The sequence below is a fragment of the Myxine glutinosa genome, chromosome 6 (assembly GCF_964187855.1).
Source record: "Myxine glutinosa chromosome 6, kmMyxGlut1.1, whole genome shotgun sequence".
Lineage (NCBI taxonomy): Eukaryota > Metazoa > Chordata > Myxini > Myxiniformes > Myxinidae > Myxine > Myxine glutinosa.
The window spans coordinates 167,499,029-167,522,109 of NC_136266.1; the positions used below are offsets into that span (position 1 = coordinate 167,499,029).

A 23,081-nucleotide genomic window follows, 5' to 3' on the forward strand; every position below is an offset into this window, starting at 1 on the left:
GCCTGATGTAGAAAATCAAGACAATTCAGCAAAGGTGTTCGCATGGTCTTTGTGATGAGATGGTTGATTCCTTCAGACATGGGTTACTCAATATTGTGCATTTTCAAGCAAATCAACCTGGCCAGGCCGAGTCCATATCAACACAATATTTTAATATCAACATGTCCATATCATGTCCATATCAACACAATATTAAAATCAACAAGACCGATGAGCTGGTAAGCTGAATTAATCCCTTGTGAAAGGCACAAATTGGAAGCATGGTTTTGAGTAAACTTTTGATTCCATTTTTTTGGCCTCCTCTGCAGTCCCTTTTTTTTTTTTTACCATATCCTGGCAAAATGTATAATTATGGGTCCGGGAGGGAGGCATTAAGTGTTGTCTTGGTGTCCATGGTGTTCTGCTTACTACGTTTTCAGGCTTAATTTTTCCATTATTAGTCCCCTACCGGTGTACACCGGAGGGGACTATAGGTTTGCACGCCGTCCCTCTGTCTGTCAGTCCGTCAGTCCATCAATCCGTCAGTCCGTCAGTCCGTCACGCAAAGAACAGTTTTCCGGACCTTTTTTTTCTAAACTCTGAAGGCTAATGATTTCAAACTTGGTACATGGTTTCCTCATGATAAGTTACAGATCAAGTTCGAACTTCACGACGTTTCGATCATTTTTGACAAAGTTATGGCACTTTGAACTTTGGTAATTCTGAAAATTCGGATGATCCTTAACTCAGTGCCATTTTAAGTTTTAATTTCCTTTAAAAACCATTTTCTCTGCAATAATTGGACCGATTGAGATCAAATTTTCACCGTAGGGGGTACACGGTCTGCAGAATATTTTAATGGTGATTATGACGTCACAGGTCACGTGGTTCGGCCGCCCTATTGTTTTTCGTGAAAACACAAAAACCCCTTTTTCTCTGCAACGGCTGAACAGATCGAGGCCAAACCTTGCAGGCAGAATCGCATACCCATGACGAACAAAAAAGTCAGTGAGCATGACGTCACACATCACATGGTTTCAGAGTTATGACGTTTTTAAGCATGAACCTTTAAAACCGAGCCCCTCCCTCATTTTTGATCCAATCGAGGGGAAACTTCACAGATCTGTTCAGCATGTCAGTCTACTAAAATGTCCTTTTGGAATTTGCGATAGGGCACGTGGTTTGGCAGATATCGTTAATTAAACGAAAATATTTAAAAAATGGATATCTCTTGAATCGCTAGTACCTCAGACAGTGAGTTGGTAATTATATAATTCACACAGTGCAATACGTGCAGGCCGCTCCACGGAGTGACCTTGCAGGCTTATCAACGAGGCGAGGCATGACCCACATGTGTCTCAGCATACCTCAGATCAAGTTTGAAAACCAGCATCAACCGTGCATAAATTTGCATATTCGATCATTTTTGACAAAGTTATGGCACTTTGAACTTTGGTAGGGGACATGTATTGCAGCGCAATACTCAGAATGCTTGTTACAAAAATAATGCATTCGATTTTTTTTCTTTTTCAATTATTTGGTTTTTCAAAATTCGCAATTCTTTTAAAATTATTTTAGCATTTGATTATCTAATTTTTAAAATATTAGAATTTGCAATTTTTTTATTACAAAATTATCTTTTCACTTTTCAAAATTTTCAATTCTTTTTAAATTTTATTTAATTTTTTAAATATTAGAATTTGCAATTATTTAATTACAAAATCATTTTTTCACTTTTCAATATATTCAATTATTTTCTAATTATTCAAGTATTTGATTATCTAAGTTTTCAAATACTGTATTAGAATTTTCAATTATTTAATTACAAAATTATTTTTTCAATTTTCAAAAAATTTCAATTATTTTATATTTGTTTGTTTTCAGTGATTTAATTTTTTAATTATTAGCATTTTTAATTTTTTCCCCATTTAAAAATTCTTTATGGTTCCAGTGGTGTCCCACTTTAACAACAAAACAAACAAAAAAAACGTTTGTTTTTATTATGAGGCAACCTGCTGCTCTAGCAAGTGTTACCAATTGGCTAATATTACAAGTTGGCTATACTGCGAACCATCTGCGATCTCTGAACGCAGCCCTCTAGTTCGTTCTTTGGAAGCCGGGCACTGAATCATGGGATAAAGGCACTTGCATGACCCTCCATTTGTCAGTCACAGAATCACTCTATTGTCATCGCATGCCATATATTGATGAAAAAAAAAGTGACCAGGACAACTGGGCATGAGAAAAACTGCTGATGGTGTTTCAAACACAACTGGAGATTTGCCATTACTAACCAAGGTATTTAGTCTTGAGTATCTCTTCCTGATCATTTGACAACTTACCCTGCAGAGTTAAAGATCCACTTGTGTAAAGCGAGCCATAAATCAACAAAAATTAAACTTGTGATGTGTAGGCATGAACACAAGCTATAAGTATGCCCATACCGTCCAACTTAGTTGTGCAACTTCGGAGATGGAAAAGCTCTTGACAGCTATATATATATTAAAAAAAAAATAACCACCTTTAGAGGCCATTTTTCCCCGCAAAGCGGGGGTTGGCCTTTTTCGGGAACCGTGGTTGTTGTTGTTTTTTGGTCCCCTTTTTGAAGCAATGTTTTACGGCCGGATGCCCTTCCTGACGCCAACCCTTTTTGCCACCTTTAACGACAAGCAGGGAATTACCAGTGAACTGGTGCTCAATTGGCCGACCTCGGAAGGAATGACAGGCTGTCAACCCCCTTGACGTTGATTCAGCGATCGACCGGGATTCGAGCCCAGGATCCTAGGTATACCTAGGCCGGCACCCTAGCCGCTAGCCCAACACCAGGGTGTCAACAACACCAGCTATGAAGAAAGATTTTTACTTGACAGCTATGAAGAAAGATATAAATGCACAAATCATTCATTGTCTACAGACCGCAGATGTAACATGATGTGCCTTTGCTTTATTCGATTTCTGGGCACAATGACACATGGCTTGGATTTATACACTGAATTCCGCTGTGATGAGCATCCTACGTTGATGCAATAATACAAACTAAAACTGTGGTAGCAATGCGAAGGAATTTCTTACTACCAAAACAGTTGGCAAAATCTCAGCAGAAATTGGAAGACTAACAGCAGCACAGAACAGATTCAAAAGCTTAAACAATAGCATAAGAAATCAACGTTAAACTTGCTACTTTTGAACATTCCTATCAGAGGATTATGTTGGTTTAATCGCATCAACATCGGCTCCTATTGCAACAAAGCAAAAGTGTCCTTCACAACTGTTGAGATTGCACAATAGCAGAAAAATTGCGAATAGGAGTATGGAAATCCACTTTGAAAGCGTATTATACAAACGTATTGATTATGGTGAGGTTGCGCAAGGAGCCCTGTGTGAGTTTCCGCTTGCGTTGCGGACGCCAGGTACCTATTGCCTATTGTAAGGCAGTCAGAGCCTGTGGACCGGCGAGCTGAGAAGGAATGTAAAACCACAGCAAAAAAGAGGTACAACTGCCATTGTGGTACGTTTCGATTATGGGGTAGCATTTTTTTTTTTTTTTTGACAAACACAACTGGCACAAATAAAGGCATGCAAGGAGAATTGGGATATTCGCTATTAACATGCGTCCACTTTCCCCACTGAGGATATTCTTGAAAACCAAAATCGATCTGACATTGAACGATATTATTACATCAGCTGTAATTGGTAGATACAAGTAAAATCAAAGGTAGTGTACAAAACGTATAAAACCCACATGTACACTGACATTGGTTATTGTTAAGGCAGCGACGTTGAGATAGCAAGCCGGGTATCCCGCAGCTGAGGAACAATGCCGAACAATTGTTTTTTATTGTTAAAAATTGGGTAAGGGACAAACCTAGAGGTGAGGCCTCTGTGCTTTTCTTTTTAACCGCATGGCCTCATTCCAATGCTCCTTAAAAGTTAATTTTAGATTTGATAAGTGCAGTGGGTATTACAAAGAGAATGCTCACCCCCTAAACGTAAATTGAATTTATCACAATTAGAATGTGTGAAGGAGTTTCCACCATTCTGTCAGATGTACAAATAATTATCTTGCTGAGCAGTGCGGTGAAACCTGATGAATAACGTGGTGCCAAAATACCAAACTCACACCTCGACTCCCGACATTGGGAAGGTTTTCCCCGTGCACCTTGCGATAATCATCGGAGTACCGTAACCACAGTGCCGAAGCACGAAAATAATACTCCATGTAAACATGATCGACGATCTTGGGAGAATATTCCACCACAGGCAAAATAATTCCCAGGAGAACTTTGGCTTCAGAATGTACCTACCTTCATGTACACGTTTTCGTGCGAAAACATCACGGCAAACCGCGTAACCGATTCCCTCTCAGGTGGTTGCAAGTTCTCCTCCTGTAAAGGCCCTGCCTTGTCCTAAGCCCTCCCATATCCCAGGAGAATAACGGTGAAGTATATGAACAATAGGACAAAGAGAGGAGAAGCAGACGAAGGAGAATGGAATTCGTCTAACCGGCCTGCGACTGCAGCATTATTTGGAGATGCAAAGATGGTTCTACCGCAAACATGGCTGCCATGTGGAAGACGTTCCCGAAGAGTGAACAGCAGATAATGACTTTACAGCGGTGGACATCGCAGTGCCACCAGACCCTAAAGTTGCATGCAATCTGCTGGTCTGGATTGTTTTTGTAGCACCAAAGCCTTGCGCAAAGGAGTTAAGTGCGAAACAATTAAGCTGGAAAATATCTGGAAATACTTTATCCGATGCATTACATATGCTATAAACATGTTATGAGATATACGATTGGCATTACTATAATATTGTTAGGATTATTTTATTGTTTTGCGTTATGACGCAAGCATAATTCCATGAAGCCAAAAGGGTTACAAAACTACTTGGGAAATGCTCGATTTCTATTACATCTCATACATGCAGGTTCTGCAGCACAGCTGGGGACATTGAGAAGACAAATAATTAAAATTGATGAGAAATATACTGTACTTCATTGAAAGAAAACTCCCCAAAGGTTGTACAGTTTGCAAATTTAAAGGTAGAGTCATTATGCATTGTGATTGTGCCTCAATATCCTCAAATCTATATGCTCGTACCCACTTCCAACAGCACTCTTTCTTCCGGACCAGAGAAGGCAGAGAGAGGTTTGTCCAACCTTAAATTTACATCAGCGCTTAGGCTCTCAAATCCTGCTTTGGTGCTCTTGCTTCTTCTTCTTTTTAACACTTCAGCATCAAGACAGCGACTTCATCCCAGTCTTGATATTTACACACACAAACAACCTATCTGATGCTCTGGAATTGTAGGCTGTGAGCATTTTTGATTTTCTAAAGTCTGACTTGGAAGATGTCCACTTTGCAGATTGGTTTTCAGGCCAGCTTTGCTATATGGTCTTACCAGGAGAGGTCGTGGCTGATGGTGTGGCCTTGAGGGTCAAGAAACTGAACCTCTTCCAGGGACTGGCCATGGAAATTGAGAGGTGGTTTTGTTTGACAATCCTTTTGCCAAGGTGGCTTAGATGATCCTTTTTGACGCAGCTGTGCCAATGATCCAGGACCCACTGTAGGTGAGAGCTGGAATTTGGAATTTATCCAGGGTGCTGATGATAGCTCGTCTCCTCTTCATGAAAGACACTGTGGGATCTTTAACATCACCCAACTAATGCTGGCGGACGGGACATCTAGTTTGACGTCCATCTGAGGGATGGCACACACATTGATGCCCTGTACGGCCTGTGGAACACATGGATGGCAGTTTATAGCTGGGTCAAGGTTCTAACCCAGGCTACCCAACTCAAAGGCGAGTGTGCATACCTCCAGCCCAGTGTTGGAATGAGACTAAGATTTGTAAACACTGAAAGACATATTCCGTTTTGTTAGACCAGCATCGAATCAATTGCAGATCAGCAGAGTTACACAGTTAGTTGTGGTCTGCCTGTTGGGATGCTGCATAGCTTAATGTGGAATCACCTGCAGAAGGAAGAGTGGGCCCCACCGTAGGAATGACCTCTCCTGGGCTGACCATACAGCAAATGTGATTGGCAAAGTCAGCCGCAGACTTATCATCTTCCATTATCATCAGCCCATCCACAGCTCAATGGAATACTGCTCTCCCCTCTGGGCTGGTGCTCCTGCCACACACCTAGCTCGTCTTCACGCTGTTGAAACCAAAGCATTCAGAATCATTGGATTCTCCCGCGATGAAGCTAACTCCAAGGGCCTCTCACTCACTCACCGCAGGCAGGTTGGTGGTCTTTCCGTCTTCTACCGACTCCTCTCTGGCCTTGCCCCCCCCAGCTCTCTCTGGGCTCTGTCCCCCAAATATTCCTACAGGTCGCACAAGATCTGCCTGCAACCCTCTTGTGGTTAAACTGCCAAAATCAAGACTCTCTGCTCACCTTCACTCCTTCATTCCTCTTTTCTCCCACCTCTGGAACAAACCCCCTCACTCTCTTCAATCCCACTCCACCCTCTAGGTCTTTAAAACAGCTGTTCACCACTATCTCTTATCTTCCCCCATCCAAAACCTTGATCTTTTCTACCCCCCGCTAATTTCACCCCAAATCCACTTTTTTGAAATACCAACTTCTGTCCTGGAAGTCCTTGGTGTCCTTGTGTTTTATACTTTTCCAACCCTCCCCCCCCCCCTTCCCACGCCTCCTCCCCCCAAGCCCTCTCCCTCACACACTTCTCCCTGCTCTCAAATGTTGTGGTTGTGTGCTTCCCCTTCTCTCCCCATCTTGTCTTCCACTCCCTCTTTTTGTATATTTTGTTTGTCTGGTTGATTTGTTTGTGAAATAAATGTTAGCTCTTCCACGAGCCTCGATTCAGTATACAAAAAAAAAAAAAAAAAATTCCTTTAAAAATCAGAACTACCCACAGCCTACAGGGCATTTGTCTGCAGCTAAATGGAGTACTGCTCTCCCCAATGGCCTGGCGCTCCTGTATCAGGTCTATGTCTTCTGGTTTCTGTGGAATCTAAAGTTTTTGATATTATTGGCATCTCTTATGAAAAGGCAGAATCACAAAGCTTGATGCTTTCTCATCGCAGACAGGTTGGTGGCTTCTCTAGGTTTTTTTTCTGCAACTCTGGTATTGCTCCTTTGGTCTCTCAGCCCTCTGATCCTTCCTTGCTCCTCCAAGACTCACCCAATCTTTTAGTAATTTCCTCCGGGTTCAAAGCCAAAAATCCAGGTTTACTGCCTCACTCGGCTCTTTTGTTACTCTTTTCTTCCATTTGTGGAACTGCTTCACTTAGGCGGTTCGATCGCACAATACCTGCCAAGGCTCAAGCTTGCAGTATATCACCATCACATGCTACCCCCTATCATCACCTGTGATCTTTTATCCCTCCATTAAGCCTATCTAGCCCAACCCTCTTGAAATTTATGGTGGTTGCTTCCGCTGCCTCCTCTTTTTTTTTCATTTTTTATTTATTCATCAACGCTACTGCTTGTGTCTACCTTTTGCTCCACTGTGCTACCGCCAGTAGTTTGCCTATTTGCCCTCTGTCACCTTGCTCTTTGTACACACATTTTGTCTACAAAAATGAAACTTCTGCATCTGATCGAGATTGTGCATCTCCTGGAGATCTGAATCTCTTTTCAAGATTCACTTTTAACTCTTCACCGATTCAGTGTCCCAGTCAAATAACGAAGCTGTGAGTTGTAAAGCATTGGGTGGAATATTATGTTGGCAGCTAATTTACATAAGTGCTGCTATGGTGGACATTTATTGTTCGTACGTCAAAAACGTACCATTTACCGACACCTGAGTATGCATCCGGAGCCGCAAATTTCTCAACCCAGCCACACCCAGCATCTCCACCTGCTTTTCATGTTCTTCTCCAATTCGGTTTTTTTCAATTTTGCATTATATATTTAAGTCTTTATAATTATTTTTTTTGCAGCAAGCATGTCGTGAGTATTTGTGACATATCGATAAATGCACACATAGACAGAAATGAAAAATTGATGCCATAATAGACATCTTTAACAAACAAAGGTTGAAGTGGAAGTCCTATTAGGTGTGCAACAAGTGGGAATTAATCGTGGTCTGCATGCATCTATCTAGCGAAGGTCTCCGGTTTGTAACCATGCCCTATAGGAACTGTACATAACATACATACATACATACATACACACATGAGTAGAAATATAAGATAAACTTCGTCATATAGCTGTCTCTATGCGAGGCATCCACTTGCTCTGAAGGTCTCTGGCAACACAAGCTATATAATGAAGATTTCACTTTAAAGATGAAAAGTTGTAAGAAATGAAATCCTGGATTTAGAGTTGATTTGCTGAATTCTAAGAAAAACCTCTCCGATAAATAAAAGAAGACTTCTAAATGCCAGAAGTAAATGTTTGAAACATGGAAATGTAGAAGAAAAGCCCATTGAGAGTGAAGTTCCTGACATTGTGGAGGAATCCAATAGTTAAACAGGAAACAAATTTACAATTATTATTTCTAATAGGATAATTTACACAGTATCAACAGCAAATGATATATTTACTCAAATTGTTCCTCAGATTTGAAAATCAGGTGGTAAAATAGACTTTTCACTGTGCTGAAACCATGTAAATCACTGGCACCATGTCATAAGAAACATTGAACTGAAGAGCACAAAAATGTAGTGAGTTTTCAGCCGATGAGTGGACGGCGCGGAGTTCTTGCCATGGTGCATCTCCAGCAGCGCTTTCTTGCTTTTCCTCAAGCACCTCTCTCTTTTCCTCGCTGATCGAGTCCCATCATTCTGCTTCATGGTATTAACAGACATGTAAGTCCCAAGTGGTGGATTTCCACTAATACCCTTCTGTTTCTTGTGTGGGAATTCTTCTTCTCCATTGTAGCTATCGCTATCATTGTCGGACAAAAGGCTTTGACTCTCATCATCCCGTCGACTGGTTTGACCGTGGCACTTTCCTGATTTCCGTGTGGCGACGGTGCCACTATCCAATTTTGCAAAATCCTCGGGCTTCATGTGTTGCTTGTGTGAAGGCGCGAGTGTGAATTGCGGGGTAGTGGACCACTCCGAGCACAGCAAGAATGTTTTCTCGGGTAGATCTTGCAGCTTCTTTCCAACAAGGGCCAGCGGCGAATGGCACAAGGCCTTCGTGCTGGACCCTTGGAAATCCCGGTACCACGTCCACAGGGAGTACGCGTGGCAATCGCAGGACCAAAGGTTGCCATTGACCCTGAGGTACTGCAGAGACTTTAGGTCTGCTAGTGCTAGGCCAGAGAGCTCTGAGAGTTCATTGTTGAAGAGAAAGAGTGTTGTGAGGGCTCCAAGATCACGGAATATTCTCCTTTGTATGATGCGCAGGTTGTTTTCGTGTAGGAGAAGCATGTCCAGGCTGAGTAGTCCAACAAAAACATTTTCTGACAGGCCCATTAGCTTGTTGCTGTGCAGAAACAGGTGTGTGAGATTCGAGAGGTCAGCGAAGATATCATCCTGGAAGTAAAGGACAAACAATCGGTGAAGAAATAAGAATATTCCATATTAAAACGATGAATTCAAGTGAAAGTAAATGGACCACAATTTACCTTCACAACAACATATGAGCATATACACCGTTTACAATGTTATCACATGGTGGTTGTGCGACTAGTGGCCAATTTATTTTTTATTTTACGGAATCCACTATCGAAAGCTCAAACTACCCCAATACCCCATGGTACCAATTATAACCAGATATCATCTACTATATAAGAGAGCCGTTGGTCTGTGTGTCGCCATTTTTCCCAGAGATTGCTGAATGTATCTTCGTCAAAGTTTCAGAGGTTCATCAGTGAGTGTCTGGAAGTGTTTCAGGCAAAAAAAACAAGTTTTTTTTTTGGATTTTAAAAAATTGCTCTGTAGTGCCTAAACCTTTTTGATTAATGACAGTTATATACAAGTACACATTCGCATAAATAAATAGAAAACAATCACCAGACATTTGAACATAAATAATAAAACAATTCCGAAAGGGGTCGAGGTTGGTGGTACGGTTTCATCTTCATCCTGAACGTCCTCATAATTAACTCAGAAACGTGATGAACGGCACAATCACCAGCATATATTCAACGAAAAGGTGAAATGATGATTTGATATTTGTGATGGATTCTGTTTTGGATGTAATTGCTTTTCCATTATATTTGCCCTCATTTCAAATATGTTAATGTTTCTTTTTTGCTTGAGCAACGCCGGATACTCCAGCTATAAATGTTTTTATACTTTACTCAGGGTACAAATACAAACACAACTTTGTCTGGGGGGTAACATAGGCTATGTGTCCGTGACCTCATTCGGGAATGTGGGAGACTGGGAGTAGGGATGGCAGGACCATCTTTGCATCTCCAAATAAAGCTGCATTCGCAGGCTGGTTAGACAGATTCCATTCTCCTTCGTCTGCTTCTCCTCCCTTTGTCCTATTGTTCATATACTTCACCGTTATTCTACTGGGATATGGGAGGGCGTAGGACAAGGCAGGGCTTTTACACGAGGAGAACCTGCAACCACCTGAGAGGGAATCGGTTACGCGGTTTGCCTGTGATGTTTTCGCACAAAAACCTTGCGATAATCTTTCCCCGCCCTCTCTCCTCATCTCTGTCTCCCCTCCCCCTTCCACTCCACCCACTCCCTTCCTCACCCTTCCCTCTCCTGCCTGCCCCCCTCTCCCCGCTCCCCCTGCCCCCAACACCGGGTACTCCTCCGAGTTTACTATATTGCGAAACCTCCATGGACATGGATCGCCCAACCTATTTAAAGGTGGATTTTAAAATAAAATTTACCCAGTAATTACACTCCTCTTATTTGTGGTGGTCTATAGTATAAGTATATATATATATATAAATATATATATATATACAGTCACGTGAAAAAGTAAGTACACCCCATGTGAGGTTTTGAATTTTTCAACATATTTCAACATACAGCTATTTGATCTCTCATTTCAACAATATTGATAGATAAAGGTGATATAATATAACAAACATCATGAAACATTTACATTTTATAGTCCATTGTATAATTTAAATAAACATAAATGCAAATTTTGTATGTGGAAAAAGTAAGTACACCCCTACAGTTATCACTACTTCAAATACATAAAATTTGAATCAGGTGCACCAGCTCATGTGCAAATGATTAGAACATCGTTAGAGAGGATCTTGGAGGAACCAGTCTTATTTAAACCTCAACATTTAGTTTGGTTTGCTCTTTGTTGTTGAAGTGTGTGGCGTCACCATGCCTAGATCAAAAGAGCTCTCTGAGGCCTTCAGAAAGAAGGTTATAGATGCCTACGATTCTGGGAAGGGATTTAAAAAGATCTCCAAACAATTTGAAATCAATCATTCGACTGTCCGGAAGATCATCTACAAGTGGAGAAGATTCCAAACAACTGCAAACTTGTTCAGGCCAGGCCGCCACAGCAAGTTCAGCCCGAGAGCAGACCGCAAGATGCTGAAAGAAGTCTCTAAGAACCCCAGAATGTCATCACGGGACCTACAGGTAGCTCTTGCCACTGTTGATGTCAAAGTGCACGAGTCGACCATTAGAAAGAGGCTGCACAAATTTGATCTACATGGGAGGTGTGCCAGGAGGAAACCTTTGCTGTCCAGAAAGAACTTCAGGGCAAGACTAAAGTTTGCCAATGAACACCTAGGCAAAGACCAGCACTTCTGGAACAATGTGCTCTGGACAGATAAGTCAAAGGTAGAGGTATTTTGGCACAGTACCAGAAGACATGTTTGGCGAAAACCAAAGACAGCATTTGACCATAAGAACCTGATACCAACTGTAAAGCATGGTGGTGGAAATATTATGGTTTGGGGCAGCTTTGCTGCATCAGGGCCTGGGCAGCTCACCATCACAGAATCCACTATGAATTCTTCATTGTACCAGAGGGTGCTTGAGGATAATGTGAGGCCATCTGTCGGAGAGTTGAAGCTCAACCGAAGGTGGACCTTGCGACATGACAATGACCCTAAACATACCAGTAAATCCACCAAGGAATGGCTGAAAAGAAAGAAATGGAGGGTTCTGGAATGGCCAAGGCAAAGCCTGGATCTAAATCCCATCGAGATGTTGTGGGGGGATTTGAAACGAGCTGTGCATGCAAGAAACCCCTCAAACATCGCACAGCTGAAAGAATTCTGCATGGAGGAGTGGGCAAAAATTTCTCCCAGTCGATGTCAGAGACCGGTAGATAGTTATAAGAAACGCCTACTTGAGGTCGTTTCTGCCAAAGGGGGCAATACCACCTATTCGAGCCAAGGGTGTACTTACTTTTTCCACATGTGAAATTTGCATTTATGTTTATTTAAATTATACAATGGACTACAAAATGTAAATGTTTCATGATATTTGTTATATTATATCACCTTTATCTATCAATATTGTTTAAATGAAGATCAAATAGCTGTATGTTGAAATATGTTGAAAAAGTCAAAACTTTACATGGGGTGTACTTACTTTTTCACATGACTGTAGTGTGTGAAATGTAGACAAACATGGAGCTGATACTCTAGGTCGCCTACCTTTTGGGTGGTATGAGGAATACATATCTGTAATGTGAAAGCTAAATGTTCAATGGTTTTTGAAATATCATGTGCACGAGACAAGTTACTGAGATGGTTGCCATGGCAACAAAATTTAGCCAATCACCGCCGTGATCTAATTACTCCCGCCAGGGAGTAATGCATTCGATCGTGTGTGTGTGTGTGTGTGTGTGTGTGTGTGTGTGTGTGTGTGTGTGTGTGTGTGTGCGTGTGAGTGTTTGTGTGTTTGTGAACAAGATATCTGGAAAAGTTCTGAACGGATTTGGATGAAAGTTCGTGGGATGATTGCACTTGGGATAAGGAAGAATTGATTAGTTTTTGGTGAAGCTCAGGAAATTATTCCGGATCCAGGAAGTTTTTTGGGGAATTTTTTGGGGATTTTTTTTCTGTTTTCCTTTAAAAACCATTTTCTCTGCAATAATTGGACCGATTGAGAGCAAATTTTTACCATAGGAGGGACTCCGTCTGCAGAATATTTTAATGGTAATTATGACGTCACAGGTCACGTGGTTCGGCCGCCATATTGTTTTGAGTGAAAAACACTAAAATCCAATTTTCTCCAAAACTCCTGAACAGATCGAGGCCAAAATTTGCAGGCAGAACATACCCATGACGAACAAAAAAGTCAGCGAGCATGACGTCATGCATCACATCGTTTCAGAGTTATGACGTTTTTAAGCACAAACATTTAAAACCTAGCTCAAACATTTGTGATCTATTTGAGGGGAAACTTCACAAATCTGTTCAGCATATCAGTCTACTAAAATGTCCTTTTGTAATTTGCGATAGGTCACGTGGTTTGGCAGATATCGTTAATTAAAGCAAATAATAAAAACATTTATATCTCTTGAACCACTTCATTGATCGATGTGAAACTTCATACTCTAGTAGAAGTCATGAAGAGTAACAAGTGTGCAAAATTTGAAGATGATTGGATGTACGTTGTGGAAGCTGGAAGTTGTTATTGCGTGAAGAAGAAGAGTCTTCGACTGTGGACGATTAATTATTTATCACATGTACAGACCTGCAGGCATCATTTGACACAATGTCCCGGGTTAATTTGAATCTCAAATAAAATTATAATTCCAGATTTGTCAATGGCTGAGGTATATTAACAAACAAATAAAACAGATTTGGCAAAATTCGAACTTTTAAAAAAAAGATCACATATTCACACAGGGTTGTGAGAGGCTGAAGAAGAAGAAACCTCGCATGGCTTCCCAGACCAAAAAATAATTCTGGCTCTGCGATTTTCAGGTTTATTTATCTATATATCGACATGTCTGGGCAGTGTCTGTTGTCACTGAACTACTCCCTAAAACTTTTATTTCCGTGGTTGTAAAGTGTTTTTAATAACGTGGTGGTGGTTTTGAATCACGTGGTGGTGAGCTATTTTGAATTATGTGGTGGTGATTTGTAAAATGACGTGGTGGTGAGGTGTTTTTAAATCACGTGGCTGTGAGGTGTTTTTAATTAATATTGTGATATGAAAATAGTTTTCATATTTGTTGTAAATGTAGTTTAAACTCGTGGTTATGCGTTAAGAGCAGTGTATTTTTTTTAGCAGCGTCGTCTTCAATGTTCATTTTTTTTTCTAATAAAGACATATTCTGTCATTTTAAAACCACCAAAGTGTGTATTAGTTTTCCCCGTTTCATAAAATGTATTGTTTCATACGTGTAATGCTTTAAAACGTTTTTTTTTTTTTTTTACCACAGCGAATGTCAATTGCGGTGTCAGTATTTGATGAACTTATAAAGACTGAGGTGACTTATAAGTGTGACATGACAAGCATGTGCACGGGATTCTTCCCAGAAGAATGAGTGGTATCATTAGCTTGTACGACTTAAAATGAGCGAGTTTTATTTTGACGTTTGGGCCAGTTTTACATGTTGTATCCCTAAGGAATGAAACGAACGTTTTCCTGGCTTACAATTTTATTTGAAGTCACACATGCCTTAAAATACACTCACCTACATGGAATTGAACGCTGAATCCGAAAATGTAAGTGAAATTGCCTTGTTTTTTAAAAAACATTATCTTCTATATATTCTAAATATATATCTGCACAGTGTCTGTCTTGTGTTGTGTTGTCTTGTGTTGTCGCTGAACTAGTCCCTCAAACTTTTGTGAAATCGTACTATTCCAACTTGACCCATGGCGGGAGTATGCGCTCTACTGAGTGGCGTTCTAGTTCAGGTTGAGATAATGTCACGAGGAATCTGTCATGCAAAAGCTAAATGTCCAACAGTTTTTGAAATACCGCGTGCACGTGCCAAGTTACTGAGATGGTTGCCATGGCAACAAAATTCAGCCAATCACCGCCTTGATCGAATCAGGTTGAGATAATGTCTCGAAGAATCTGTCATGCAAAAGCTCAATGTTCAACGGTTTTTTGAAATATCGTGTGAAATGAAATATCATACATGGACGGATGATCGGTCAGTCGGTCGGAGCTCATTACCTCCGCCACCAAAGGAAGGTGAATGGAGGTTATGTTTTCACCCCTGTCTGTTTGTTTGTCTGTCAATTTGTGAACCAAATATCTCAAAAAGTTGTGGACGGATTCAGACAAAATTTGGCAGAGAGGTAGCGTATGTGACAAAGAGGAAATGATTCGATTTTGGTGAAGATCCAGATTCGGATCCGGCTACTATAATTTTTAAAGTGATTATTCACCATTGGGAGGTAGGGCCAAAAACGATACATAGCAGGATATCTCAAACAGTTGTGGACGGATTTGAACGAAACTTTGTGGACCGGTTGAGTGTCTGACAAGGACGATTCGATTCGATTTTGGTGAAGATCTGAATATGGATTCGGATATGAGAATTATTTAATTATTAATGTGATTCTTCACTATTGGGCGATAGGGCCAAAAACGACACATAGCAGGATATCTCTAAAGTTATGGACGGATTTGGACGAAACTTGTTGGACCGGTTGTGTGTGTGACAAGGAAGAATGTATTCAATTTTGGTGAAGATCTGGATCCAGATCCAGCTAGTATAATTTTTGAGTGATTCTTCACCATTGAGTGATATGGCCAACTAGTTGGAGGGTTTGCTCTCTACTGAGTGCCGTTCTAGTTTTAAATGTCCCCATCTCCGACCATGTTTAGAGGGTTCCGTTGGACAATAATGTCGAGGAAAAAATATTTGTAATTGCAAAATGAATGTGCTCTACTGTAGTCGATGCCAGCAACTAAGTAGTTATTTTGTAGACGGTGGATAACCACATAAACTCGTGCTCCTAAAAGTTTCCTTTGCCATCCCAGCAACTGCGGTTTTTTGCAGAACAATTACCACCAAAACTAGAAACTCTAGATGAAGCAACAAATGTACCTGCTATCAACTTGGAGACATAACCCTTCCCGAGACACATCCTGTCCAAAGCTCGGAAAGATTGCACAAAACATGTGTAGGACAAGCGGACGCAACGGATTAATTAGCGTAGGGATGATCTTTGGCCTTACAGGTGGAGAGCAACATTTGATCTGAAACAAGTACAAAAAGTTTTAATTAAAACAAAAGCCGCGTCGATGTTACACAATGCCTAGATGCAGCTGTGCCTATAACGTCGATGTTATAGGCACAGGACATTCCTATTGATTCGATTACTTGATGTTATTTTTGTGCAAAGTGAAAATATATCTCGGCAATTTCCCGTGTGTGGCGACGAATTTTTAATATATCTCGGCATTTTCCCGTCTGTTATTTCAGGCGGTGTATGACTGACCATGCCGCGATTTAAAAAATATATATATCTCGGCAATTTCCCGTGTGTGGCGACACGTGAACGAAGCTATGCTCCTCTCTCCACATTATTGTGACGACGTACAAATTAAATATTTCATCGTGACGATTGTCATCAAATGGACGAATTTTTAATATATCTCGGCATTTTCCCGTCTGTTATTTCAGGCGGTGTATGACTGGCCATGCCGCGATTTAAAAAAATATATATCTCGGCAATTTCCCGTCCGTTATTTCGGGCGGTGTATGACTGAGCATGCCGCGATTTAAAAAAAAAATATCTCAATGGACTTGAAGTTACAGGCGTTTGAGAATTCATTTCGTTCTATAAAGGGCAACTTTCATCGGATTTTCTTCCCGTTTTTTTTCAACCGAGTCTAAAACTATGTTAGCGACTGTGAAAAATGAAATGATATATCGAATTTGATTTGAAATAAAACTGTGTGAGAGAGGAAGACACCACGGGCCTACAAAACAGGCCTCAAAGCTATGCGAGTTAATAAAATGGTGGATATTTGTTTATATGAAGGCTCTCCCAGAATGGGTGGAGCTATGGTTCCCAGAATGGGTGGAGCTTTGAGGTTTGGTCTTCTCTGCAAGAACAAGAACAAGAAGAAGAACAACAACAACAGCAGCAGAGGGCACTCTATGAGCAGCGTCTGCGACGCGGCTAAAAACAAAATCAAGAATACGATCACACTGGAATAATTAACCAAAGTCGGGATGCTAGATGCTTGTTGGGGTAGCTCCGATAGATTTTGAGGAATGGCAGCGAACATTTGACAACAGAAGGAACAGTGAGCGGGCCAAGGTAAAAGTTTTCCACTTGGATGTTATTTATACCCAACACCGGTGGTTGTTATTTCCTTGGGTTGCTGATCAATTGATCCTCTGCCCACCTTCAGCACATCTCAAAAAAACAACCTTTTCGCAATTCTTTTGATTAAATATGAGACATTCCCGATGTGCATGCTGCTTTCTGCTCCTTTTGACTTTTGTGGGTGATTTTGAGTGTGCTATGGAAGTGCCTCAATATGTACAAGTGAATATATCACTGCATTTATAATAACAATTATCATTGTTATTCATTTTAAATGGATTGATAATGCCATCCTCCACACAATGAGGGTAGGAGATTTAGATGGTGACAAACGACCAAAGGTTTGAAACTAATGTCCTCCTGTAGCTGTATTGAATGGGCCTAATGTCCTCCTCCAGCTGTATTGAATGGGCCTAATGTCCTCCTCCAGCTGTATTGAATGGGCCTAATGTGCTCCTCTTGCTGTATTGAATGGGCCTAATTGCCTTTTCTAGCTGATTGAATGGGCCTAATGTCCTCCTCCAGCTGTATTGAATGGGCCTAATGTCCTCCTCTTGCTGTATTGAATGGGCCTAATGTCCTCCTCTAGCTGTATTGAATGGGCCCAATGTCCTCCTCTTGCTGTATTGAATGGGCCTAATGTCCTCCTCTAGCTGTATTGAATGGGCCTAATGTCCTCTAGCTGTATTGAATGGGCCTAATGTCCTCCTCTAGCTGTATTGAATGGGCCTAATGGCCTCCTCTAGCTGTATTGAATGGGCCTAATGTCCTCCTCTAGCTGTATTGAATGAGCCTAATGTCCTCCTCTAGCTGAATTGAATGGGCCTAATGTCCTCCTCCAGCTGTATTGAATAGGCCTAATGTCCTCCTCTAGCTGTATTGAATGGGCCTATTGTCCTCCTCTAGCTGTATTGAATGGGCCTAATGTCCTCCTCTCGCTGTATTGAATGGGCCTAATGTCCTCCTCCAGCTGTATTGAAGGGGCCTAATGTCCTCCTCTAGCTGTATTGAATGGGGCCTAATGTCCTCCTCTAGCTGTATTGAATGGGCCTATTGTCGTCCTCTAGCTGTATTGAATGGGGCCTAATGTCCTCCTCTAGCTGTATTGAATGGGCCTAATGTCCTCCTCTAGCTGTATTGAATGGGCCTAATGTCCTCCTCTAGCTGTATTGAATGGGCCTAATGGCCCCCTCTAGCTGTATTGAATGGGCCTAATGGCCCCCTCTCGCTGTATTAAATGGGCCTAATGGCCTCCTCTAGCTGTATTTAATGGGCCTAATGGCCTCTAGCTGTATTGAATGGGGCCTAATGGCCCCCTCTAGCTGTATTAAATGGGCCTAATAGCCCCCTCTAGCTGTATTGAATGGGCCTAATGTCCTCCTCTAGCTGTATTGAATGGGGCCTAATGTCCTCCTCTAGCTGTATTGAATGGGCCTAATGTCCTCCTCTAGCTGTATTGAATGGGCCTAATGTCCTCCTCTAGCTGTATTGAATGGGCCTAATGTCCTCCTGTAGCTGTATTGAATGGGCCTAATGTCCTCCTCTAGCTGTATTGAATGGGCCTAATGTCCTCCTGTTGCTGTATTGAATGGGCCTAATGTCCTCCTCGAGCTGTATTGAATGGGCCTATTGGCCTCCTCTAGCTGTATTGAATGGGCCTATTGGCCTCCTCTAGCTGTATTGAATGGGCCTAATGGTCTTCTCTAGTTGCATCGAATGGGCCTATTGGCCTCCTCTAGCTGTATTGAATGGGCCTAATTGCCTTTTCTAGCTGATTGAATGGGCCTAATGGCCTTCTCTAGTTGCAATGAATGGGCCTAATGGTCTTCTCTAGTTGCATCGAATGGGCCTATTGGCCTCCTCTAGCTGTATTGAATGGGCCTAATTGCCTTTTCTAGCTGATTGAATGGGCCTAATGTCCTCCTGTAGCTGTATTGAATGGGCCTAATATCCTCCTCTAGCTGTATTGAATGGGCCTATTGGCCTCCTCTAGCTGTATTGACTGGGCCTAATGGCCTTCTCGAGCTTTATTGAAGTTCCATGAAAGGGATCTCATATTATGTATGTGGTGATGTACAGTCACGTGAAAAAGTAAGTACACCCCATGTAAAGTTTCGACTATTTCAACATATTTCAACATACAGCTATTTGATCTTCATTTCAACAATATTGATAGATAAAGGTGATATAATATAACAAATATCATGAAACATTTACATTTTGTAGTCCATTGTATAATTTAAATAAACATAAATGCAAATTTCGCATGTGGAAAAAGTAAGTACACCCTTGGCTCTAATAGGTGGTATTGCCCGCTTTGGCAGAAACAACCTCAAGTAGGCGTTTCTTATAACTGTGTACCAGTCTCTGACATCGACTGGGAGAAATTTTTGCCCACTCCTCCGGCAGAATTCTTTCAGCTGTGCGATGTTTGAGGGGTTTCTTGCATGCACAGCTCGTTTCAAATCCCCCCACAACATCTCGATGGGATTTAGATCTGGGCTTTGACTTGACCATTCCAGAACCCTCCATTTCTTTCTTTTCAGCCATTCCTTGGTGGATTTACTGGTATGTTTAGGGTCATTGTCATGTTACACGGTCCACCTTCGGTTGAGCTTCAACTTTTCGACAGATGGCCTCACATTATCCTCAAGCACCCTCTGGTACAATGAAGAATTCATAGTGGATTCTATGATGGTGAGCTGCCCCAAACCATAATATTTCCACCACAACGCTTCACAGTTGGTATCAGGTTCTTGTGGTCAAATGCTGTCTTTGGTTTTCGCCAAACATGTCTTCTAGTACTGTGGCCAAATAGCTCTACCTTTGACTCATCTGTCCAAAGCACATTGTTCCAGAAGTGCTGGTGTTTGCCGAGGTGTTCATTGGCAAACTTTAGTCTTGCCCTGACAGCAAAGGTTTCCTCCTGGCACACCTCCCATGTAGATCAAATTTGTGCAGCCTCTTTCTAATGGTAGACTCGTGCACTTTGACATCAACAGTGGCAAGAGCTACCTGTAGGTCCCGTGATGACATTCTGGGGTTCTTAGAGACTTCTTTCAGCATCTTGTGGTCTGCTCTCGGGCTGAACTTGCTGGGGCGGCCTGGCCTGAACAAGTTGGCCATTGTTTGGAATCTTCTCCACTTGTAGATGATCTTCCGTACAGTCGAATGATTGATTTGAAATTGTTTGGAGATCTTTTTAAATCCCTTCCCAGACTCGTAGGCATCTATAACCTTCTTTCTGAAGGCCACAGATAGCTCTTTTGATCTCGACATGGTGACGCCGCACACTTCAACAACAAAGAGCAAACCAAACTAAATGTCTGAGGTTTAAATAAGACAGGTTCCTCCAAGATCCTCTCTAACGATGTACTAATCATTTGCACCTGAGCTGGTGCACCTGATTCTAATTTTAGGTATTTGAAATAGTGATAAATGTAGGGGTGTACTTACTTTTTCCACATGCGAAATTTGCATTTATGTTTATTTAAATTATACAATGGACGACAAAATGTAAATGTTTCATGATATTTGTTATATTATATCACCTTTATCTATCAATATTGTTGAAATGAAGATCAAATAGCTGTATGTTGAAATATGTTTAAAAAGTCAAAACTTTACATGGGGTGTTCTTACTTTTTCATGTGACTGTATTTCACACATTTATGGAGATTAATTTGAGAAGGCAGTGACAATATTGACTATCCAGATTGTCCTGTCCTGTTTGGTTATAGTTGTTGATGATGATGATGATGATGTTAGTTAGGAGTGGAGTTAGGAGTTAGGAGTAGGGGAATGGTTGATCAGAGTAGTGATGGCAATGTACAAAAGAGCGCGCACAGCTATAAGGACGAAGGACGGGAACAGTGGTGAGTTTGAGGTGAAGGTGGGAGTGCATCAGGGGTCGGTACTAAGTCCACTACTATTTGTAGCTGTGATGGAGGTGCTGGCTCAGAACGTAAAGGAGGGTTTACAGTGGGAGTTGTTGTATGCAGATGATCTGGTGTTGATTGCAGAAAGTATGGATGGACTGAAGGAGAAGATGAACAAGTGGAAGGAATGTATGGAGACAAAAGGTCTGAAGGTGAATATCAGAAAAACCAAGGTGATGGTAAGTGGTAAAGCATGTGGTGAGGTGGAAAGAACTGGGAAGTGGCCGTGTGCTGTGTGCAGGAAGGGTGTCAGAGTGAATTCCATTCAATGTACAATGTGCGCTGAGTGGGTTCATCAAAAATGTAGTGGTTTGAGAGGGTCATTAACCAGTGTGGCAGCTACATTCAAGTGTAAGGTGTGCACAGAGGGAGCTGCAGATGGAGGAAATGTTGAGTTGGATCTTGGAGACGGCGTGAAGCTGGAAGGTGTGAAAACATTTTGTTACCTTGGAGACAGGTGGATGGAGAAGGTGGATCAGACTCGGCAACGGTTGCTCGAGTGAGATGTGCATGGAAGAAGTTTCGGGAATTGAGTGGCGTGCTGACGAGGAGGGGAGTGTAATTGATGCTGAAGGGAAAGGTGTATGCTGCATGTGTGAGAAGTGTTGAAGGAGCTGCGCTCCAACGCGAGTCGAAAGAATTGACGTGACCAAAGACGGAATTCGTCCGAGTTGCTTCATTGAAACAAAACAGCTCAGGTATTCTGACAAGCCCGTTTATCGGGCAGCAATATATATACACATTTATGCCGGGGCGTTTGCCCGGGAAAACCGAGACAGGGCATGCCCAGGTGTCAAGGGCGAGTCCTGGAAAGGCGAGTCTGGACATGCCCGGGCGTCCTGGACGCGGCCTGGCAAGTCGAGGCTGGGCGTGCCCGAGCGCTCTGGGCGAGCCCTGGAAAGGCGAGAGCGGGCATGCCCGGACACTCTGGGCGAGCCCTGGAAAGGCGAGTCTGGACATGCCCGGGCGTCCTGGACGCGGCCTGGCAAGTTGAGGCTGGGCATGCGCGGGCGCTCTGGGCGAGCGCTGGAAAGGCGAGAGCGGGCATGCCCGGGAAAGACGAGACCGGGCGTGCCCGGGAGGTTCGGGCGTGCACGGGAACAGCGAGTCCGGGCATGCCCAGGAGAGGCGCGTCTGGGCCCGTCCGGACGAGCCCGGCATGGCGATCGCGCCCTGGCCGCGTCCTGGCAGGTGCAAGGCGATTGTGTACATTCAGCGGGAACCGCTACACACACCCCTCCAGAATCGACCTGCACCGGCAGGGTCAATTTAAGGGGGGTCCGGATGACCCGGCCGAAGCGACCCCTGGAGGGTCGTGGGGGGGGGGGGGGGTCCGATCCGGTGGTGGGTGGTTGAGCGGGGGGAACTGTAGACGGGGGGCGGCCTCGCCATGGAGGAAGGGCGAACCGTGGTGGTCGGTCGACGTCCACGTGCGCCGGTTTGAGGCGGTCCACAGAGATCCGGTCCGACCGGCCGCCGACGTCGACGATGAAGGACTTGTCGCCCCGTCGCAGGACCCGGAAGGGCCCGTCGTACGGCGGCAGGAGTGGCCCCCGGTGCGCGTCATGACGCACAAAGACGTACTCCGCTGTGCGAAGCGCCGGGGGGACGTAGGACTGGGGGCCACCGTGGCGGTACGTTGGCACGGGGGCAAATCGTCGGGCGGCCTCGTGGAGGTCCGAGCGCTGGTGTGCGGCAGACCAGGGACTGGTAGCGTCGGGCACGAACTCGCCCGGGATGTGGAGCGGCTGGCCGTAGACGAGCTCGGCGGCGGACGCCCGGAGGTCCTCCTTGGGGGCCGTGCGGAGGCCCAAAAGGACCCACGGCAGCCGGTCGGTCCAACCGTCGTCCTGGAGGCCGGCCATGAGTGCGGCCTTCATGGAGCGGTGAAACCGCTCGCACAACCCGTTGGCTTGGGGGTGGTAGGCCGTGGTGCGGTGCAGCGTGACCCCCAACGAGCGGGCGACCACGCCCCAAAGTTCGGACGTGAACTGTGGGCCGCAGTCAGACGAGATGTCCGCCGGTGCGCCGAAGCGCGCGACCC

At 43.2% G+C, this 23,081-nt stretch overlaps 1 protein-coding gene across 1 annotated transcript in view; it reads right to left on the reverse strand.

The window, feature by feature from the left end:
- Positions 1 to 7,078: 7,078 nt before the first annotated feature.
- LOC137428966 (reticulon-4 receptor-like 2) overlaps positions 7,079 to 23,081 on the reverse strand; it is a 129,320-nt gene continuing 113,317 nt past the window's right edge. Inside the window, exon 3 of the mRNA XM_068118895.2 lies at positions 7,079 to 9,435. Within this exon, the coding sequence (XP_067974996.2) occupies positions 8,566 to 9,435 (870 nt within the window). The 3' untranslated portion in view covers positions 7,079 to 8,565. The remainder of the gene's footprint in view (positions 9,436 to 23,081) is intronic.